The sequence below is a fragment of the Aspergillus ochraceoroseus genome (assembly GCF_002846915.1).
Source record: "Aspergillus ochraceoroseus IBT 24754 chromosome Unknown P175scaffold_2, whole genome shotgun sequence".
In the NCBI taxonomy this organism is placed as follows: Eukaryota; Fungi; Ascomycota; class Eurotiomycetes; order Eurotiales; family Aspergillaceae; genus Aspergillus; species Aspergillus ochraceoroseus.
Window position 1 is genome coordinate 4,242,479 of NW_024468477.1, and position 18,752 is coordinate 4,261,230.

The 18,752-nt window shown below is 42.8% G+C and overlaps 9 protein-coding genes across 9 annotated transcripts; 2 read left to right on the plus strand and 7 right to left on the minus strand.

The window, feature by feature from the left end:
- Positions 1–57: 57 nt before the first annotated feature.
- On the minus strand, positions 58–2,101 carry P175DRAFT_0179005 (cytochrome P450). The gene is made up of 2 exons (XM_040892516.1): positions 714–2,101; positions 58–646 (listed from the first exon to the last, which is right to left on the minus strand). Exons 1-2 carry the CDS (start codon positions 1,896–1,898, stop codon positions 314–316), a joined length of 1,518 nt encoding a protein of 505 aa, XP_040755025.1. The 5' UTR covers positions 1,899–2,101; the 3' UTR covers positions 58–313.
- P175DRAFT_0500185 (DUF1772 domain-containing protein) lies at positions 1,841–3,152 on the minus strand. The gene has a single exon (XM_040896903.1). It carries the CDS (start codon positions 2,735–2,737, stop codon positions 2,306–2,308), a length of 432 nt encoding a protein of 143 aa, XP_040755026.1. The 5' UTR covers positions 2,738–3,152; the 3' UTR covers positions 1,841–2,305.
- On the plus strand, positions 3,102–5,135 carry P175DRAFT_0432516 (GMC family oxidoreductase; the record flags this gene model as incomplete). Its single annotated transcript, XM_040893545.1, has 2 exons — positions 3,102–3,525; positions 3,727–5,135. The coding sequence occupies 2 exons, from the start codon at positions 3,102–3,104 to the stop codon at positions 5,133–5,135; spliced, it is 1,833 nt and encodes a 610-aa protein (XP_040755027.1).
- Positions 5,136–5,185: 50 nt separating this feature from the next.
- P175DRAFT_0179077 (uncharacterized protein) lies at positions 5,186–6,222 on the minus strand. Its single transcript, XM_040892517.1, has one exon. It carries the CDS (start codon positions 6,091–6,093, stop codon positions 5,236–5,238), a length of 858 nt encoding a protein of 285 aa, XP_040755028.1. The 5' UTR covers positions 6,094–6,222; the 3' UTR covers positions 5,186–5,235.
- Positions 6,223–6,351: 129 nt separating this feature from the next.
- Positions 6,352–7,662, minus strand: P175DRAFT_0522595 (uncharacterized protein; the record flags this gene model as incomplete). The annotated part of the gene is made up of 4 exons (XM_040899270.1): positions 7,510–7,662; positions 7,329–7,455; positions 7,152–7,275; positions 6,352–7,099 (listed from the first exon to the last, which is right to left on the minus strand). The coding sequence occupies exons 1-4, from the start codon at positions 7,648–7,650 to the stop codon at positions 6,352–6,354; spliced, it is 1,140 nt and encodes a 379-aa protein (XP_040755029.1). The 5' UTR covers positions 7,651–7,662.
- Positions 7,663–7,864: 202 nt separating this feature from the next.
- Positions 7,865–8,731, minus strand: P175DRAFT_0476196 (NAD(P)-dependent oxidoreductase; the record flags this gene model as incomplete). Its single annotated transcript, XM_040895269.1, has 1 exon — positions 7,865–8,731. The coding sequence occupies exon 1, from the start codon at positions 8,672–8,674 to the stop codon at positions 7,865–7,867; it is 810 nt and encodes a 269-aa protein (XP_040755030.1). The 5' UTR covers positions 8,675–8,731.
- A 221-nt stretch (positions 8,732–8,952) lies between these two features.
- P175DRAFT_0544167 (questin oxidase family protein) lies at positions 8,953–10,719 on the plus strand. The gene is made up of 3 exons (XM_040900382.1): positions 8,953–9,136; positions 9,193–9,495; positions 9,556–10,719. The coding sequence occupies exons 1-3, from the start codon at positions 8,962–8,964 to the stop codon at positions 10,509–10,511; spliced, it is 1,434 nt and encodes a 477-aa protein (XP_040755031.1). The 5' UTR covers positions 8,953–8,961; the 3' UTR covers positions 10,512–10,719.
- A 305-nt stretch (positions 10,720–11,024) lies between these two features.
- P175DRAFT_0544172 (uncharacterized protein) lies at positions 11,025–11,467 on the minus strand (the record flags this gene model as incomplete). The annotated part of the gene is made up of 1 exon (XM_040900383.1): positions 11,025–11,467. The coding sequence occupies one exon, from the start codon at positions 11,465–11,467 to the stop codon at positions 11,117–11,119; it is 351 nt and encodes a 116-aa protein (XP_040755032.1). The 3' UTR covers positions 11,025–11,116.
- Positions 11,468–12,167: 700 nt separating this feature from the next.
- Positions 12,168–13,842, minus strand: P175DRAFT_0544179 (uncharacterized protein; the record flags this gene model as incomplete). Its single annotated transcript, XM_040900384.1, has 2 exons — positions 13,217–13,842; positions 12,168–13,166 (listed from the first exon to the last, which is right to left on the minus strand). Exons 1-2 carry the CDS (start codon positions 13,700–13,702, stop codon positions 12,168–12,170), a joined length of 1,485 nt encoding a protein of 494 aa, XP_040755033.1. The 5' UTR covers positions 13,703–13,842.
- Positions 13,843–18,752: the final 4,910 nt, after the last annotated feature.

The following is an 18,752-nucleotide window of genomic DNA, read 5'->3' on the forward strand; positions in this document are numbered from 1 at the left end:
ATATATATACTACTTTGATCTTGTAAGTAACAATTGATTGTGCTATATAGATTTAGAATGGCGTACTGCACACCTTTTCTTGTCTTTGATTTGAAGCCTTTGACTCCTTTGGTTACGTCTGTATTTGCTCCTCACTTTTCTTATGGAGGACTAACAGCCTGGATTGTCAATGACACCATCTCTCTGCATTTCGTTTAAGACAGCCTTGGATTGGAAAGGCTTCGTATTACTCGCATGTAGCTCAGCACTAACGTCATGATGGAAAGAGAACTACTAGTATCTCAACAGTAGGCAAAACCAAACATGTTCATGATTAAACCTTTCGAGCCTTGAAAGACATATAAAGCTCCCGCTTCGCCCAAATGGACCAAATCTTCTGGTCAAGAAAGTTTCCGGTTTTGGCCTCATCTAGGGTAATATCAAAATGCCACAGGAGCTTGGCCAATGTTAAACGAACCTCGGCGTAAGCTAGATTACGACCGATGCAGTTTCGCACTCCGACAGACCAAGGCTGGTAAGCACCGTAATTATCGTGCTTGAATGGTTCCTCCATCTTCTGGAGATGTCGCTCGGGGATAAACTTCTCAGGGCGGGTAAAGTTGTAATCTGCATAGTAGGCACCTAGATGGCTGACGCCTACTCGGGTCTAGAGATTTCCCCCCCCCTTTGATCAGCCGGGGTTGTAAGAGGTGTAGATTCTAGGGGATACATACCTCAGCGGGAAGAAATTTACCGCACACCGTCGCTCCCCCGGCGGGCACCACGCGAGGGGGCTGACCAGGTACAGCAGGATACATGCGGAGAGTCTCATCGATTACGGCCGTGAGATATGGCAGATGAGACACAGTCACCAGGTCGATTTTATCGGGAGTCGGGAAGGCGTTGCGGATCTCGGCGACGGCCTTCTCCATCTTGCCAGACTGACAGAGCAGATACGTGGTACCGCAGAGAGCTGAGGATGTCGTTTCGGACCCAGCGACGACCATGACGGCGGCATTGTTGAGCATCTCGCCGGGACTCATGCCATCCCCGCTCTGGTTACCGTCGGCACTTTTGACAATCACACGGTCCCAGAAGTCGCCTTGGTCGCCTGTCATCTGCATGCGCCTCTTGAGTTTCTCAATTGCGTACGTGTAATTCTCCTGGCGTTTACCTCGGAGCTCCTTTGGCAGTACATACGGGGTGAGAAATTCAATACCCATACTGCGCAAGACATGCGAGATGGCCACACTCTTGAGGTTCTTGTGGATTGCGTCTACCCAGGGGTGTAGTTGGCGATTTTTCAAGCTGTCAAAGGACTCTCCGAACGAAAGCGCGCCAATGGAGTCGAAGATGGCCATGTTGAAATAGTGCACCATCTCAACCGATTTTCCCGTATCAGCGACCTCCCGAAGCACCTCCACCAGCAGGTCCGCATATTGCACAATGGTCGGTTCCTGGGCCCGCAAGCCCTTGTCGCTGAAGGCGTGACCGAATAGACTACGGAATCTGGCGTGATTGCGAGTGTCAGACACGAGAATACTCATCACCCCGTTGGGGGCAAGAGGTAGGCGAACGGGGTCTTTGAGGAATTCAGGGCGTCCGGGGACATGGGCGTGAATATCACGCCAGGCTTGGGCGTTAGCAAAACTGATCTCATCGGGCTTGATGCGGACGGTGTCGCCATATTTCTGATGGAAGCGCATTAGGTCGTGATGCATTGTACCACGCAATAGAGTGAACTTCCATGGCAGGGAACTGGCCCTCCATAGCAGTGGACCTGGATAGTCGCGTAGCGGGTGGAAATAGAGGTTGTAGACCAGCTGGACAAGGATGTAGCTGGCTCCTATAAGCACCGCGAGCACCGGCAGCGTTGGTAGAGCCATATTTGCTGGAAGTCGTGGGTTCCTGTTTGGCATGCGGCGCGAGGCCTTGAAATATACCAATTTGAAATGCTTTTCTCCTCGGACAGCGAACCGGGGATCCGGGATTATGCCCTAATCTTACAGCATGGATGGAGGAACGAGGAGTCACGACTGCATTACGGATGGGTATCTCGCTCTGTAGACGCTTGGATCATGACTCCAGATGGAAATAGAGCTGGCCTTTGGTTCTTACACAGAATAAAAGAGGGGACAGAGGAGGATAGTGAGCAATCCCTCAAGCCATGAATTTGTATGTAAGAACTAAAGCACCGGAATTGTACCTCCACACAACCTAGATTCAACTCTTCACAACCGCCTGTGGATCAATCCTCGTTCCTCGTTCCTCTTGATCTATATCCACCATTGATTCCGGATTTGGGAGAATCATAAACGTGCTCCGATTAGAAACTAACGAGTTTGAGAGTCCCAAGCAATCCAAGCACTGCTCCAGCTAGCGGGCAAAAGGCGCGCGTCAGGTTCAATCGGTTCCACTTTTGGACCAGCGGCTCAACAACAGCCCAGGGAGCAACTGTCCCCTTCTTGGCCTCGGACTCCATTCGGAAGAGGGCAGTGTTGACCGGATCGATCACCACGAGTGTGAAAGGAACCATGCTGATGGTGACAATACCGGCCGCGGCGAACACGCGCCATGGCTCACCGGCCGAATATTTGGTGAAGGCGGCGAGACCGTAGAGAAAGGTGGTGGTAATACAGATAATTGGACCTTTGACGTGCCCGTTGAGGAAAACTCGGGCCCAATGGCGTAGTAACTGCCCTGGGTCTGTGGTCGTCTCCAATACCGACGGAATGGTCAGCAGAAAGACACTCATCATGGCTCCTGGTTGGCGTTAGCTCCGGATACTGAGGGAGGATGACAGGAGGGAATACCGGAAAGAAAGCTCCCGGTGATGACGGCCACTGCTTCCACTCCCACTTGGCTCATTGCGGACAGTATATTGCTGTCGGTGCTTGGTTCTTGCGGTTTTGAGAGTCCAGGTGTGCTCGTCGTCAGTGTCTTATACCGATCGCGGGTGTCCTTTCGGCGAGCGAATCGGTGCCGAAGGGACGAGGCTCGCTCCCCATACCGAAGGTTGTCAATCTTATTTATGACGACCGGCAAGGGCAAGATTCATTCTTATCCTTCCACGACAGGAGAGAAGTATCCGGCTCGAATACCTACCGCCAACCGGAACCATCATGCTGAACGGATGGTCGTTGCTGGCTCTCACGGGCGTTCCTCTCTTGGGCATTTTTGCCAGTCAGAGTTCGACTTTCTCTTCGCCATGGAGAGCCATATTTGATAGTGAGGATAAGGGAGCGATGGATGGTCGCATCCAGGCACGCGATCTCCTGAGCTCCCACTTTGGTATGTATGGCTGGCCAGGCCAGTCGTTCGACTATGTGATTGTCGGTGGGGGAACTGCTGGGCTTGCTCTGGCTCACCGACTGTCTGAGGATGGATCCAACTCTGTGGCTGTTGTGGAAGCTGGCGGTTTCCATGAGATCGAAGCTGGAAATGCCACCGACGTTCCTATGTACCTGTTCAATTACTTTTTCGACAACGGCCATGTGAAGAACCCGCTTTTTGACTGGTACCAGTACACTGAAGCGCAACCAGTACGTGGACATGCATTACCCAAGAACATTGCAAGCTATGGCTAATATCGATATTCTATATTTCAGGGATTGGCCAATCGAAAAATGTTTTACATGCAGGGCAAGACCTTGGGGGGGTCGACTGCCCGTGGCGCCATGTTGTACCATCGGTTTGTCTCCATGAAGCTTCTCACAGGGAATAATCTGAACTGACTCTATTGCAGAGGGTCTAAAGGCGCATACCAAATGTGGGCTGATCAAGTTGGCGATGATGCTTACACCTGGGATAACTGGCTGCCATTCTTTAAGAAGAGCGTGCACTTCTCCGGCCCTGCGACGAATCCACGCCCTACCAATGCAACGACTCTGAATGACTTTTCGGTCTTTGCATCTTCCGCAAGTGAGGGGGGTCCAGTGCAGGTGGCGTATCCGTATTGGACCAACGCTATCTCATCCTGGGTAGACAAGGCGCTCCAGAAGATGGGCTTTCCCGAAGTTCAGGGTTTCTCCAATGGCGAGCTACTCGGTCGTTCATACATTACCCACACCATCAACCCCAAAACGCGACGCCGTGATACTGCCTCGACGTCGTATCTGCGTGCGGCTTTGCTGAAGAGCGACAACCTCAATATTATTACCCACACCTTGGTAAAAAAGATCCTCTTCAACGAGGAGAAACGGGCAACGGGTGTAGTCATCGACACTGGCGGGTTTGAGTGGCAGATAGGAGCTAAAAAGGAAGTCATCTTGTCTGCTGGCGTCATGCGATCTCCGCAGCTATTGATGGTATCGGGCATTGGGCCAAAGGCGACGCTTGAGAAGCTCGACATTCCGGTTCTGTCAGACTTGGAAGGAGTGGGAAAGAATATGCAAGACACCATCATCCTCGGCCCCACGAATCCAGTCAAAGTTGAGAGTCACAGCCAATTGATGGGGAGCAAGGAGACACTACCTCGCTCGATCTTCGAATATAATACGTTCCGCACTGGGCTTCTGACGAACCCGGGTCAAGACTACTTTGCCTTCGAGAAGCACCAGCCTGGATCGTTGAGCGCCAAAACCGCCACGGACATCGAAAAGGCGTTTCCAGCAGACTGGCCCACGTTTTCCTACATCGCTCTCGACGATACGTTTGTTCCCCAATATGACGGAAAGAACTACTTCAGCATGTCCGCAGCTTTGATGACCACGTTTAGCCGCGGCACGGTGACCATCAATACCACAAACACCGCCAACAACCCGGTTGTTGATCCTCGCTGGCTCGACGATCCGCGTGATAAAGAAATGGCTGTTGCGGCTTTCCGACGTTGCCGTGAGATTGTTGCGTCCGAGACGATGCAGGAGGTGATTGACGGCACCGAGCTGCTGCCCGGGTTTCAGTACCAGACCGACGAGGAGATCCTCAACTACATCGCAGAGACCTCCGACGCTTATTACGCCGGCGTCGGGACTTGTGCCATGGGAAAGCCCGACGATCCCAAGACTGTGATCGATTCCAAAGCCCAAGTTCTTGGAGTGCAAGGACTGCGCGTCGTTGACGCCTCATCCTTCCCCTTTGCTATTGATGGTCAGCCGATGGGAACAGTGTACGCGCTGGCAGAAAAGATTGCAGCAGATATCTTGACCGGAAACTAGGAAGGCTGTATGGGCACATGTTTGACAGGATTACAGTGTGTGGAAATATATACAGCTTAGGTAGAGTAGCCGCACGATCGGGTTAGGTACAACGATACATTCACATATACGATACCAAACAGGCTATCAATAAAGCAAAACAGGTTACCACCACCAGAATATTCTCCTTCCCAAACTTATGATTGGCGTGGTGCATTCCTCCATCGAGTAAATACTTTGCCAACACACCCCAAGTCTGATTAACACGCCCGGTCGCGGTAACTCCCACTGCCTGACCGTGCAGCTCACCCCGACGTTGAGCAATTTCGCACAGAGCCACCCCTAGGTCGGCGTAACTGAGAGCCGGCGCCTGTGGCTCCGTCGATATCAAGCGGTAGCCGGTTGGATGAGTGCCGGTAGTGTCGTGAAGTGTCGGGGGATCGACGAGAATATACTCCAGCAGGGTTTGCCTCTGCGCCTCGCTGTAGTACGCACAGGCACGCTCGAGATCTGCATAGCTAGCGAATAGACAGAACCTGACTATGCGATGCACGAACCGTGGCACTTGCGCCGCGAGGGCAGGGTTTAATGACGCTGACCGAAGCTGAATAATCGTGCATGGCCGATGCTGACTCCCTTCTTCTGCCTGCCGACGGCGTCGAAGAGCATCGATGATGGCGCTTGCCGTGTCTTGGGAGAGCGTCGTGCCCATCGGGCTCCCATTCTGGCCCACACATATGAAGACGACACTGGCATCTCGTAGACACTGCCCTAAAATTTCTGGGTCGGTACTACTTCCTTGAAAAATGCAGATTGCGGGATTTCTGGTGGTTCTGAGATCGGGGAATGTTTGTAGGAGTCTTGTTTTCGACCGAACGAGGATGTTGATGCTGAGACTATCGGATTGATTCCGTAGGAGATGTCGCAAGACACTAGACCCGGTGGCTCCGGTGGCGCCTAGAAGTGCGTATGTTGGCATTGTCTCTGCAGCTTGTAGTAAGACAGTTGGTGAGATCTAAAGGGGGACCTGGACAACTATATACATATGTCTCCCTCGGCGATCAACTAAGATTGACCCCATTTTTTCTCCACTACATCTACATCTGACTACTCTGATCCGATCGGTAATTACTCCATAGAGAAAAGGTGCAAAATGAACTAGACCCCTGTGATTTGTGTATGGAACAGCATAACCACCGTGGCGGTGATCATCATCCTGGTTCACTGAATGGCAGCACTATTTACGAACTGCCATCATAATGGCTTGCTCGATCCCGTCATACTGATAGGACTTGATGATTTTCAGCCCTGCCTGCTCCATCAAGTTGTCCCATTCCGCTCGCGTCCGCTCAACACCTCCGAGCGAGTCCATCATGAGGATATCCATGAAGGCCGCCTGCCATGGCACCCCAACCGCCGGAATGACGACTTCATCGATCAAGATGCACGAGTGCGGACCCATTACCGGAATAATCTGCTTGAGGATCTGCACGCATTGCTCATCGGGCCAGTCGTGGAAGACATGGCGCAGATAGTAGAATTTTGCACCCTGGATCGGCTGCGGCTCGAAGAAATTGTGCGCAATAAACTCGACGCCTTCGGCCGGTTGAGCTCCAGCCAGGGTTTGTGGAATGTCCTGGACAATGACCCGACCAGCCAGATTGGGGAACTTGGCCCGTAGGGCTTTGGATTGTTGACCGAACCCGCCGCCGACGTCGACCATCAGAGCCTTGTCAGGGCCAGGAAAGTCGCCCAGCTCTTCCAGGACTGGGAAATAGTCGACCCAGACGACCGGGCGCTTGAGTGCCATCAAATGACCCAGAGATTGCATGTGTTTAGGATACTGGGGCATCCATTCAAACATGGTCACGTCAGTGTTGAAGGCCTTTTGGAAAACGCAGTCCTTGTTGGAGGTGATATCTTGGTAATTCCTCTCCGCAAGATAGTCCGGCAGGATTTGCGTGCAGGGTCCCGAAATATCGAATCTGCAGTTTCATCAGTATAGCGCTCCAGGAATTCACACTCTGCGCAACGTACAGCTGAGCAATGGCCCCGGCCGCGTCGGGATTGACGAAGACATCCGTAAACGCACTGGAGGTGTACTCTTGGGGACCCGTCTCCTTGATGAGCCCAAACGAAGCCTGAGTGCGCAGAATACGGCCTAGTCAACTGTTATAAAACCGAACCTGCACTTTGGACTTGAGGGTAACAAACCGAGGAGCCTGGGTGAAGCGCCGGTCTTTTCCACGAATTGTGCCAGGGTTACCGGCGTCTCACTCTCTTTCAAAGTACGAAAGATACCCAAGTCAATTGCAACTTTGGCCAGGGCGACCTGCAGCGGCTGGAGAGGTATCAGTATCAGTAACTATTCTCACAGCTGGAGCACAAAACTAACGCCGCTGCTCAACCGCATAACCACATCCCAGTCGGAATAGAAGCCGACTTGAAGCTCACGGATATATCCCTGGATTTGTCTTTTGCCATTATCGTCGCTCTTGGCATACTCCTCCTTGATCTGCTTGAAGATTGCATCCATGCTGAGTGAGGCAAGATATATGGGTTGGCCGAAAAAAAAACCAGTAAAGTCTAACACGTCGAGGGGCGACTACTTAAAAGGACAACCCAATAATTCTAATGTCGATGTGGGTTCCAGGGATCGGTATTTGTACTTCAGTCTACGGGAATAAGCAAACCAATAATGGCCCTATGATTAACTCGAGGTACGCATTTCTTAACTCTAACAATGTATCCTATTTGGCATGGATCTTTCTTCCCGACGGCAATGGATATTCGCCTATGTACCGATAGGTCCAAGGGAAAAAATGAAATAACAATCCGGTGAATGCGTAGTAGATACCATCCCACGGAAACTTTACATTGTCAGACGTCGGTATAACGCTCACACTGTGCATGTCGTAGCGGTCATCTACTGCCTCGGCCACTTCGATCATCCCTCCTGCCAAGTCGAGAAACGAGAGTGGTGTTTTTGCTTTGTCCAGACGCACTTCGTGCCCGCGGGCTTCATCATGCACTAGGCCGCCCGGCTTCACAAAGGTCGCCGACAGCCAGTCCGACTGGGCACGGAGAAAAGTTTCGGCAGCAGCTAGATCGTGGTATAGGTGCGAGACGGCAGTCTTGAGGACCCAGTGAACCCCCGGGGGCACGTCGTCGCAGAACGACTCTTCCAGCGAGGCCGACGAGAGCATGATCAGTCGTGGAGGACGCATCGTGGGTGAGGCGGCTTTCAAGCGCTGTAGAGAGGCAACAACGACCTCCGCAGTCTCCATCGCAACAGTACAGCCTGGCATGTTGTCGACGATGGCGACTACCAGAAACACGGCGTCGGTCCCCCGGAGACATTCATCGATAATACCATCGCTATGCAGACCACCTTCAAAGACGGAAACTCGCGCTTGATTGGCGGCCGCGGGACAGAGTCGGAAGAGCTTCTCTTGGGATCGGCAGTAAGCGTGGACTCTGTGGTCGGTTCGATCAAGGAGTACCTGGACGAGCGCACGGCCCGTATTGCCTGTAGCCCCCAACACCGCATAGCAAGGCATTCGGGGATTTTGATAGGGTACAATCGAGAAGCGGGGGAGGGGACGTAAAGAAACCAGCAGGACAAGCGCTTAGAACTTGCGTGTATTTTCTCTGTCTGGGTCGTTGGCTGGTCGGTCGTGCGTCTTAATGTCTTCAACTCTCGCCGTAGCGCCTTCGCTCAGCGAGGGTTGTGGGCCATCGCAAAGCGTCGGTCATCGGCCAAAGTACAGATATCTTGACCCAAAGAACCCAGGAATCTGCTTAGTTTTGACATGATGTACTGTTTTTCGGTAATGTTGCAGCAAGTATGGCCTCCTCTACGCCCCAGAATACACCATACAATATACAGCTTTCAGCGTCCGATACACCTGGACGAACCCATGTCGAGGGGTTGACGCAGGAGAGCGCGGATCGCGTCTCGGAGCTGCTCATGATCAACTATGCGAGGTATCACACCCTCTTTGATGCGGTGGGATTTCATAGTAAGTGAGTGAGTTCGGACTACAGGGTGTATACTGACCAGTCGCTCGCATCGTAGACCACACAGTGCACCACCTGCTTACCCTCTACGCCTTAGGGGCGACTCCGGATGAGATCCGGGCAATGTACGATCTTAATAAGGGATACCAAGCTCTAGTCCAATATCGTCCGGTTTCCACCGTGCTTCAACTGAAGGACCGTAGCTTTTTCCAACAGTGCCTGGGAGATCTCAGCTACTACGACAGCTATGTTCGGTTTTTCCAGGATGAGATCGCCCAGCGAGGGATCCCCGATGTTGTCAATGAGTATCTCTTCCAGGGTGATGAAATTTCAGACGATATCCTTGGCCGCATGCATTCTGGTAAGATACTCAGATCTCCTCTTTTTGTGCAGGGAATAAAGCCCAACTGATATCGTCCAGGCTTCCTACACCCCATGATCCACCTGGGATGCGCCCTGGAATTTAACCAACCACTTCTAGTAGCCGAGGCTCTGGCAGCAGGCTGCGTTCACGATGACTGGCCTCATTCATTTCTATTCCCGGTCGAAAAACACATGAGGGCCGCGCCAGAGACCCCTGTGAAGTCCATGTTAGATATCATGGATGAGCTCTACCAAGATGCAACCATCCGTAACGCAGTGCAAATGTCCGACCCCCTGAACAAAATAAGCGACGGACTACTGGCAAAGGTATGCAAACAGCTGATTCCGTATCTCGCACAGTACCGAGTACAACCGACAGCGGAGGAATTGGAAAAGCAGACAATGGATATGGTTCATACTTGCGCCTATATGATTGGTGCCGCCCAATACCCGGGGAAGGTCGAGGCACTTGATTTTGTCTTATTACATACCCTCACCCTTTCAATTTTCTATCCGACCTTTATGACGCAAGACTGGATCACGAATGAAAATAAGGCTCGACTGCTGCACTTTAAGGCTTGGGGAGATCTGGTCATGTATGCCGGCTGTGGCTGCCCCACGCTCTACCCTCAAAGGATCACTGAATATGTTCCGAAGCGTCCAAGCCACGGATGGAAGGAGTTGGCACACCGAGCCTCTGTGTATGGAGATGATGGACACATTTGCAAGGTTGTCCGGGGGTTACTACACGCTGAGCGCCTACCAGATCCTCGCCCCGGATTCCCTCTGCAAAAGGGAGATTTCCTGAAGATCGCACACCTCGGGTTGGATTCGGTAGAAAGAATGCTTGAACCTGGCCAATATAAGGTTCCGGACAAAATCCGGAAGGAAGTAGGCGACGAGATGGGACAAGACGAAGAGATTATTCGTGTAATGGTACGATGGGTGCGATGGTGTGGTGTTGATGGAGCCTGGAATGAGTTCCCGGATTTGCTCGCCCCTTGTGAAGCCTAGGGGCCCTCTCGGTATCGTCACCTTGGTATACTATTCTGACCGCTTGTTCTATTCAAGAATTGGCGTGTATATTGCAGATGTTTAAACACCAAAGGACTTGTGCTGAGGTGTGCAGTGCAGCACCTGATGTGGATTGAAAAGACAGGCAGAATCATGTCGATAGAGAACCGGCCTAATAGAGTTCAATTATTCTTCTATTCAAATATAATCTATATGAGGTATAAAAAGAAAGGGTTGTAGTATAGTTACAAACTATAGATTGAGTGTTGCTCGATGCTCGCGGATTTAGAATCACGCTGCAACAATGCACCTACCAGCACAAGGCCCTAGAGCATAGATCAACCTGCTTTCCCAAGACATCCAATTTGAACAGCGTCCATTCACAGCAGGAAATCATTCAAGATACCGGTCCCGGAGAGAATCTCGAGCGAAAGTGTTGGCGCAAACACTGGCTCTCTCTCGCCACTGCAGAGTTGAAGACTTACAGTACCATCTAAGTATTCACGTTAGGTGTGGGTTTCGAAGTTTATAAGGAGTTAATGCTTTTGCTGGACGCATCAAAGTAGAGGCTAAACCCAGTAAATCCCTCATCTCGTTCCTAGTCCTCACCACGAGCCAGGAATATCACCGAGGACCAGATAAATGAAAGTAACATCGTGCGGGTCTTTAGGGATACTGATACCAAAGGTATAATTGGCCGAATTGCCCCAGGAAGATTCAAGAGGCTCCCTGCATCGGGTGCGCTTGACTCTCTGGAGCAAGCAGAGAAGACCTAATCCGAGCCATAGGGCAAAGCTATGACAAGCTTGAGAGGGATGCGTTCGCTTTTCTCTTTGACATACCATGCAGCAGGAATCTATCCCAAAAGAGCTATACAGCCTAGAAGCTGCAGACATCCGCGCACTAAAAGATCCGTCCTCCATTAATGTAATATCCCAGCCTGCCGGGCTAGGCATTGTATAGGATTAGATAACTATTAAATAGGATGTTATTGGTTTCTTGCTTTAGCCTAAAATTTAGCAAAAGCCCTATAGAGTTTGCAGATGGATTCTGACAGCCACGGGCTTCCTCGTGTTTTGGGCGGCCGTAATTAGTTCAGCATCAGAAATAGCTATTATAGGTGGGCTTGCGGATATTTACGGTCTAAGTGGTGAGGCAGGTGGACTACATCAAGGCCCTGTTGCGGTTGTTGGCTCTCATTTAGGACTACACAACATGGCGGTCAATATCCATCCGCAGGGCCTTTCCCCATGCATTGAAGATTATTATAACATAGACTTGATGCTCCCAGATGCTGAGTGCATGAATCCTGCCCTGCGTTTCTCAATCCCATCCCCTGGCCGACTGTATGCTTGTCCCGTAGCCAACGGAACAACAAAACACTGACTATTGGGCATATCCCTCTGCCCCGAAACTCTGCCCCGAAACCCACGAGAATTCACCCCCTGTTCAAGAAACTCAAGGGTAAGTAGATTTCTAATATACGCGAGTTATTCTTTCAAGCGGGCTGAAAATTCTGAATTTAGATATCTATTATACAATGGGTGATCGACGCTCTGACTCCAGGATCACAAATTCATCCCGCAAGTATTGGTCGTATTGCTCCTTGTCTTTTAGCTTTTTATCGAGAAATTTGAAAGTATCGAATGTCCAATATCACATCGTGATTAACCAAAACGCTTCATCGTCTTTATGAGACTGAGAGAACCGGGGTTGAATGTAATCGTAGAAGATTCCAAACAACGCCATCAGAGTATTTAGTGCTAGAGAACACCAAAAGGTTCCGCGCTCCCACCCTTCCTGCAATACAGAATGTAGCTGAAAAAAAGACTGTTGTCCTATGGCACTTGCCTGTTCCTCTTCTTTCAGTATTTGTATGAACTCCCTATGAAGGGGATCATACGCCTCCAGATTAATCATGGGAATAGGTTGACTCGTTAACCAATGTGGAGGGTGCATCATTTCCACTGGACGAGAACATGCCCATTCAAGGTCAACAACACATGTAATGTTCCAATTTTCATCCACAAATATATTGCTTTGGTGGAGGTCGGTGAGATGTAGGAAGAAAGGTCCTGTAAGAAGGTCGCGACGGAAGAAACAGGGCCATATACTTCTCATAACCATCAATGCACATGTCTGATAGAAGCCATCCTGGAGGCTACTAATAGCATTAGGTTGATGACGAAGGCGACTTTCATGAAATGCAAGAATATCATGTATATATGAGTCAGCCCTTGAATAGGTAACATGTCGCGGCATATCAATTGGGATGCGTTCGTTTTCAAGAAGTTGGATTTGAAGGGTCAGGGGGCGGTTATTCAAGCTCAGATGCCCTGTCTCGTCTAGGGTAAAAGAGCCTATTTTTGGTAATGGAGTCCGTGTCAGTGAAATCATGATATGTGAGAGGCAGCGGAACAAATTAGCATGTAATATGGGATCATGACGTCGATCCTCCCATGTCTCTGAGAGCATTCTGCCTTGCAATGGTTTGATATATTCAATTAGAATATAGCCGGTTCTAAGAGACCCTGCTTGCTCAATCCTATGAGGGACATAGATAGACGGGCTTGGGTAACCTAACCATCCTAATACTGCACGCCGAAAGTACTGAAGAGCACGGGTCAAACATGGCATATTACTGAGGAGTGTGAACTAGAATAGTTAGTATAAAATAGGAAAAATCACCTCGGGTAGCTTCGTACAGTTTTCCCTGTCGAGAGTCCAAACCCGTAAAGACGCGGAATAGGAATATCTGGACAGTTCTCTTGGAGCCATGCATATGTACCAGTTTCACAACGAATCTTTTCATCGGCATTACCAGGGCAGACGTTCTCCCCAACCCGATATGGTAATGGAAATCGAATCATCACTTGTTGCCCCAATATTTGGTCTGTTCGATATACATCGACCCGGATGCAGATATTAAAGCTGCCATCTATCCAGTCCTCTACCTCAGCAAGGCGGCACGAATTTGCCGAAGTCAGACCGAGATGACTAGCGACAATCGATTTGATTAGGGTTCGATGTTGGTACAAATATGTTAAATATCGAACCTTTGCATCTTGATAGCCTAGTTCATGCACGATATTGGCATCTTCTTCTTTTGCAACAGAGTATGTGATTTCGCCACGAAGCAAATGACAAGGCTTTCTCAAGTCCTGTAAACTATGATCTTGGTCTTGGGACATTGTTTGTCAGCTTGTCTTCTGTTAACTAGGAGCAAAGGGTATTGTATACAGTGGGTTGCAAAAAGTCTGCATAATATAGTTCCACAGCAACCATACTATATTCGACCACCCACCTAAAATATATATATTTTGCAACCAGGAGGTATTTAAAAATTCTAAAAAAATTCTATAGAATAGTAAATTAATATTAAAGTCTAAATACTAAATATAAAGTTTATACTAGCTCTAATATTTAGTATACTATCTATTTACCTTAATTACTACCTCTATCTAATAGAATATACTTTCTAAAATATTTTTTTAAATATCTTTATTAATATTATCCTAAGATATCTCTAATACCTTTTAAAGATAGTCCTTCTTTATCTTATTTAAACTAGCTACTTCTTTAATATCTAGGTTATAATCATATATACCTTCTTTAAGCAGAAACTAGAGATATTTAATTAGGTTTAAATTAGGTAAATAAAGTAGCTAATCTATAATTTATATACTATTATTATTAAACTATTTCTTAATCTTTTAAGCTATATAGATAGGAGTATTATCTTATATAAAGATTAAGCTAGAATTATAAATAATAGGTAGATTTTTCTTTAATAAAATAAGATATAATACTATAGAATAATTATATTTCTTTACTTTAAAATCTTACTTTAAATAGACTAATTTAAATCTATTAGATTCCTAAAATACTACCTAGACTATAACTCTAGTATTCTTGCCCTTTTTATATAGTTAAATATAATCTTTTTTCTACTTTTTAAAGTATAAATTAAGCTTAAAAATATACTAGTTTTACTTACTAGATCCTATCTTAACTAAGTACTTATCTAACTAGATAATTATAGCCTATTACTTTATAATATAGTTTTTATATTTTAAAATTTATTATAGCTAAAGTTCTACTATTCTTAGTATTAATTCTAGCCTTTTTTAAGCTTTTTATTTATTATATCCTTCCTTTTAAATAATAGTATAGAAGGTTTATTTATAAATAAATAATTTTAAGTTAATTTAAATTTTTTAATAAAAGATAAAAGAATTTTACTTAATATATTAAATTATTAACTATTTTTAAATATTAGATAATAATTTTAGTTAACTAGATTATTTTTTAGTAATTTAGGAGGGTCTTAAAGTTAATTAGTAAATTATTAAATATATAATTTAAAGAAATTAAAAATAATAAATTATAATTTAAGATACTTTCTATCCTACCTTTTCAAGGGCTAGTATATAAGACCTTTCCTAAGACTTAAGTTTATAATTTTAAATAATATTTAAAGATATTAAAGTTAAAGCTAGTCTATCTATAGTATAATGATTTTTTGAAAAGTATAGGTAGTAAACATGTTAAAGTGGTTAGTCATACACTAGCATGTTTTTATGCAGACTTTTTGCCTAGTACTGTATGTACATACGATTAGATTAGCAAACAAGGGCAGTTGATGAGGAAAAGGAGGCAGAATATCGGTTCGGGTAAATAATGCTCCTCTAACAGGGTTGCCAAGCCATCTGTACCCCTGCTCTGTTTTATGTGTCGGATATTGTAAGCGTCTCACTGGTGAGGCGCTTGGGTATGGGTAGTGTTGGTAAAGGAAGCAAAGCTACATGGAGTATGAGGATAGTAGGAAGGTATTAGAGGTAATAAAATAAAGTACTTATCTTTTAGTACTTTAGGGATTATTATATTATTATTTATATTATCTAGTTAAGTTACTAGCATGATATAGATAACTTAAATATTACTATTCTTCTAATTATCCTTAATTACTAGATATATAGTTTAGTATATAGTTTAGTATATAATTATATATTATATAGTTATTATAATAATTATTTCCCCTTCTCTTAGTAGTATGTCCGCGCGCTGCGTGTATTATATCTAATCTAGCTTAATACTCTACTAAGGAGGAGCTAGCCCTAGTTAGTATAATATAACCTACTTTTTTATTTAATACTAAAAATAATAATAGTATATATAATATTACTTTTATTAATTATACTTTATTAAATAAAATATAAATAGTATTATATTTTACTTTAAATAAAATAATAAATAAGAATAAGTAGTTTACTAAATATATTAGTAGTAAGTAAAGATATTATTATAATATAAATATTATAGGGGAATATTTCTTTATATATACTTCTTTTAATCTAATCTATATTTTAAAAAGTCTCTCCTAATAAGTTAATATATTATACTAGGTAGGTTATTATTACTTAGGTATTATAGTAATAGCTAATTATATTATAGACTTTATAGCTCCCTTAAAATATTCTTTATCTAGTACTATGCTAGCTATATCTTTATAAAAGAGAGTTTATTTAATTACTATTATTTCTTTCTTTATAAGTACCTTTATTCTAGTAGTATAGGTCTATTATACTAATTATTTATAGGCTTCTATAGTAAACCCCCCTATACTTATATTAATTATAGTGCCTGCAACCTCTATTACTACTAGTATATTTCTTATAGTTCCTGTTATTATTACTTTATTATCTGGTAGGACTATATTCCCCTTGTCCTCTATAGCTACTTCTAGTATTATAGTAATTCCTACTACCTCTCCCTCTACTTCTTCTACTATAGTGACTCTAGCTACTCCTGCTGCCATTATTATACCAGCTCCTGTCGTCGCGCTAGCTCCTGCTATTACTATAGCCCTAGCTGCTCTGACTATTCTAGTTACTTCTGCTAGCCTGGCTATTATTATATGAACATTATATTACTTATATTATACTAAGTCTTAGTAGTATATAAATAATAGTCCTATAAAAGCCTGTTCTTATATATACCTAAATCTAGAATAATAATATACTTAATATACTTATTTATATAAAAAGTGCTTTTCTATTATCCTGCTTATATAGGTTAGTTTTAGGAAAATTTAGGTAATATCTAGTAAAGTAGCAGGCATGGTAGCCTATGCCTAATAAGCCTATATTATTAAGATTTTTATCTATTATTTTAAGATTAAGAACTAGATAGAAAAATTACTTTAATTTATTAATTATAATATATTTTACCTACTTAATATATAGTATATTAGGGGTAGTATAATAAAATTAGAGAATAATAATAAGGAGATTTAGAATAATTATAATAATTAAGAATTTATTAATATTATAGTATAAGTACTTTATTATTTTTATTTTTATATAGTAAAATTAAGTTATTTTCTTAAAATTTCTTAATATCTATAGTATACCCTTATTAAACCTTAAAACCTAGTAGAAAAAAAAGAAAAAATAGTACTATTAATATATTTTTATAATCTTTTTAATTCTTTAACTTTTATTAATTTATTATTTTTATATTTTACTATTTTATAATATTTTACTAGTACCTTATTTATATCTTATTTATATAATAAAATTTATTTAAGATATCTTATATATTTTTTAAATTTTTTATTAATTACTAAGTATTCTTATATATTAGCTATCTTTTCTATTTAACTAGATATTAGTCTTTACTATATAACTTTTATTATATAATAATCTATTCTACCTCTTATTCTTCCTTATTATTAATAATAACTAGCTAGGATAGTACTAGTAAGTTACTATCTCTTATATTTTATTTTTTAAGAAGTAATATATAGAAGACTAGGTAGATTTTCTTATATAATCTAGGTAATTATAGGTAATATATTTATTAACTTATTATCTTAACTATTTTAAATAGCTCTTTATATTTAGTATCTAGCTTCTTACTAGGCCTTTATATATAGATATTCTTTATAAATAGTAATATTTATTAGCCTATATAATATTTAGTTGGGTAATACCTTCTATTATAGTTCCTTACTTACTATTTAGTAGTGTGGTACAGGCTCTCTTCTAGCTAATAGTATTTTATTTATAATTAATTAAGTTATTCTTCTACTATTATAATCATGCTAGAGTCCCTAATATTAGTAAGTTTAAATAATATTAGTTAGTAGCTATACTATACCTTGTAAGGGGATATTCCTAATAATATATTTTTTATATTATTATATATAAATTTTATCATGCCTAGCTAATTTACTTAATTAGTTTATTAGTAATTAATATAGGTCCTTAAATAGATCTCTAATATCTAGTTTTAATATTCTATTTAGTTATCTATTTATAGGTAGAATATAGTACTTAGTTATTCTTTAACTTAAAGCCCTTAATATAGCTAGGTCTAATATTTACTAGTAAAGAGTAAGCTATAGTTACTTACTAGGCTCTTTAATACTCTTATTTTAAGTATAATCTCTTCTATAAATATATTAGCTAGCTTCTCTATATTAATATTCTCTATTATTAAAAGGTATTTAGCTCTCTTAATATATTAGTCTATAACTACTAAGATAGTATTATACACATGCCCCTTTTATATTAATAATAATAAGCCTATAATAAAGTCTAGAGTTAGATCCTATTAAGAATATTCTAGTACTAGGAGCTTTATAAGCTGGCCTGGTAAAAATTATCTAAATATCTTTATTTTCTAATAAATTAGATAGCTCTTTATATATTTCTTAATATTATATTATAGGGTATCCTAGTAAAACTTTTATTTAATAAGATTTAATATTTTCTCTTAACTAAAGTAGCCTATATATAAGTTATTATAGTATATTCTTAATAATTCTTAATATATTACTTAATTAAAAGGGATATAAATAGCCTTATTATATTATATTAGTTTATTACTATTAATATATTATCTATTCTTATAAGTTTACCTTTATTTAGTATTATTTCTAAGCTATTTTATTACTTCTTATTTAGGTAGTTTCTCTACTATTTAAGTATACCTCTAGCATGCTAGATATTTCTTACTAGTATTACTCTAAATTTAACTTGCATGGGTATTTTTATATTATATCTTCTAAAATAAATCTTATAAAGTAGTTAATAGTATCCTATAGGCTTGCTTGTTACTAGCTACCCTTTATATTAGTATTCTTTAAGTTAAAAGTTCTAGATCTTTTAACTATATAATCAGGATCTCTTAGGGAGCTATTATCCTATTCTTATCTTAATTATTCTATAAATCTCC

Bases quoted from the DNA above. Each gene is read 5' to 3' on its own strand.
- P175DRAFT_0179005 (XM_040892516.1), bottom strand. From the start codon at position 1,898: ATGCCAAACAGGAACCCACGACTTCCAGCAAATATGGCTCTACCAACG. The intron at 647-713 runs GTATGTATCCCC...GGAAATCTCTAG, and splicing joins GTAAATTTCTTCCCGCTGAG to ACCCGAGTAGGCGTCAGCCA.
- P175DRAFT_0500185 (XM_040896903.1), bottom strand. From the start codon at position 2,737: ATGATGAGTGTCTTTCTGCTGACCATTCCGTCGGTATTGGAGACGACC.
- P175DRAFT_0179077 (XM_040892517.1), bottom strand. From the start codon at position 6,093: ATGCCAACATACGCACTTCTAGGCGCCACCGGAGCCACCGGGTCTAGT.
- P175DRAFT_0544167 (XM_040900382.1), top strand. From the start codon at position 8,962: ATGGCCTCCTCTACGCCCCAGAATACACCATACAATATACAGCTTTCA. The intron at 9,137-9,192 runs GTAAGTGAGTGA...CTCGCATCGTAG, and splicing joins TGATGCGGTGGGATTTCATA to ACCACACAGTGCACCACCTG. The intron at 9,496-9,555 runs GTAAGATACTCA...GATATCGTCCAG, and splicing joins CCTTGGCCGCATGCATTCTG to GCTTCCTACACCCCATGATC.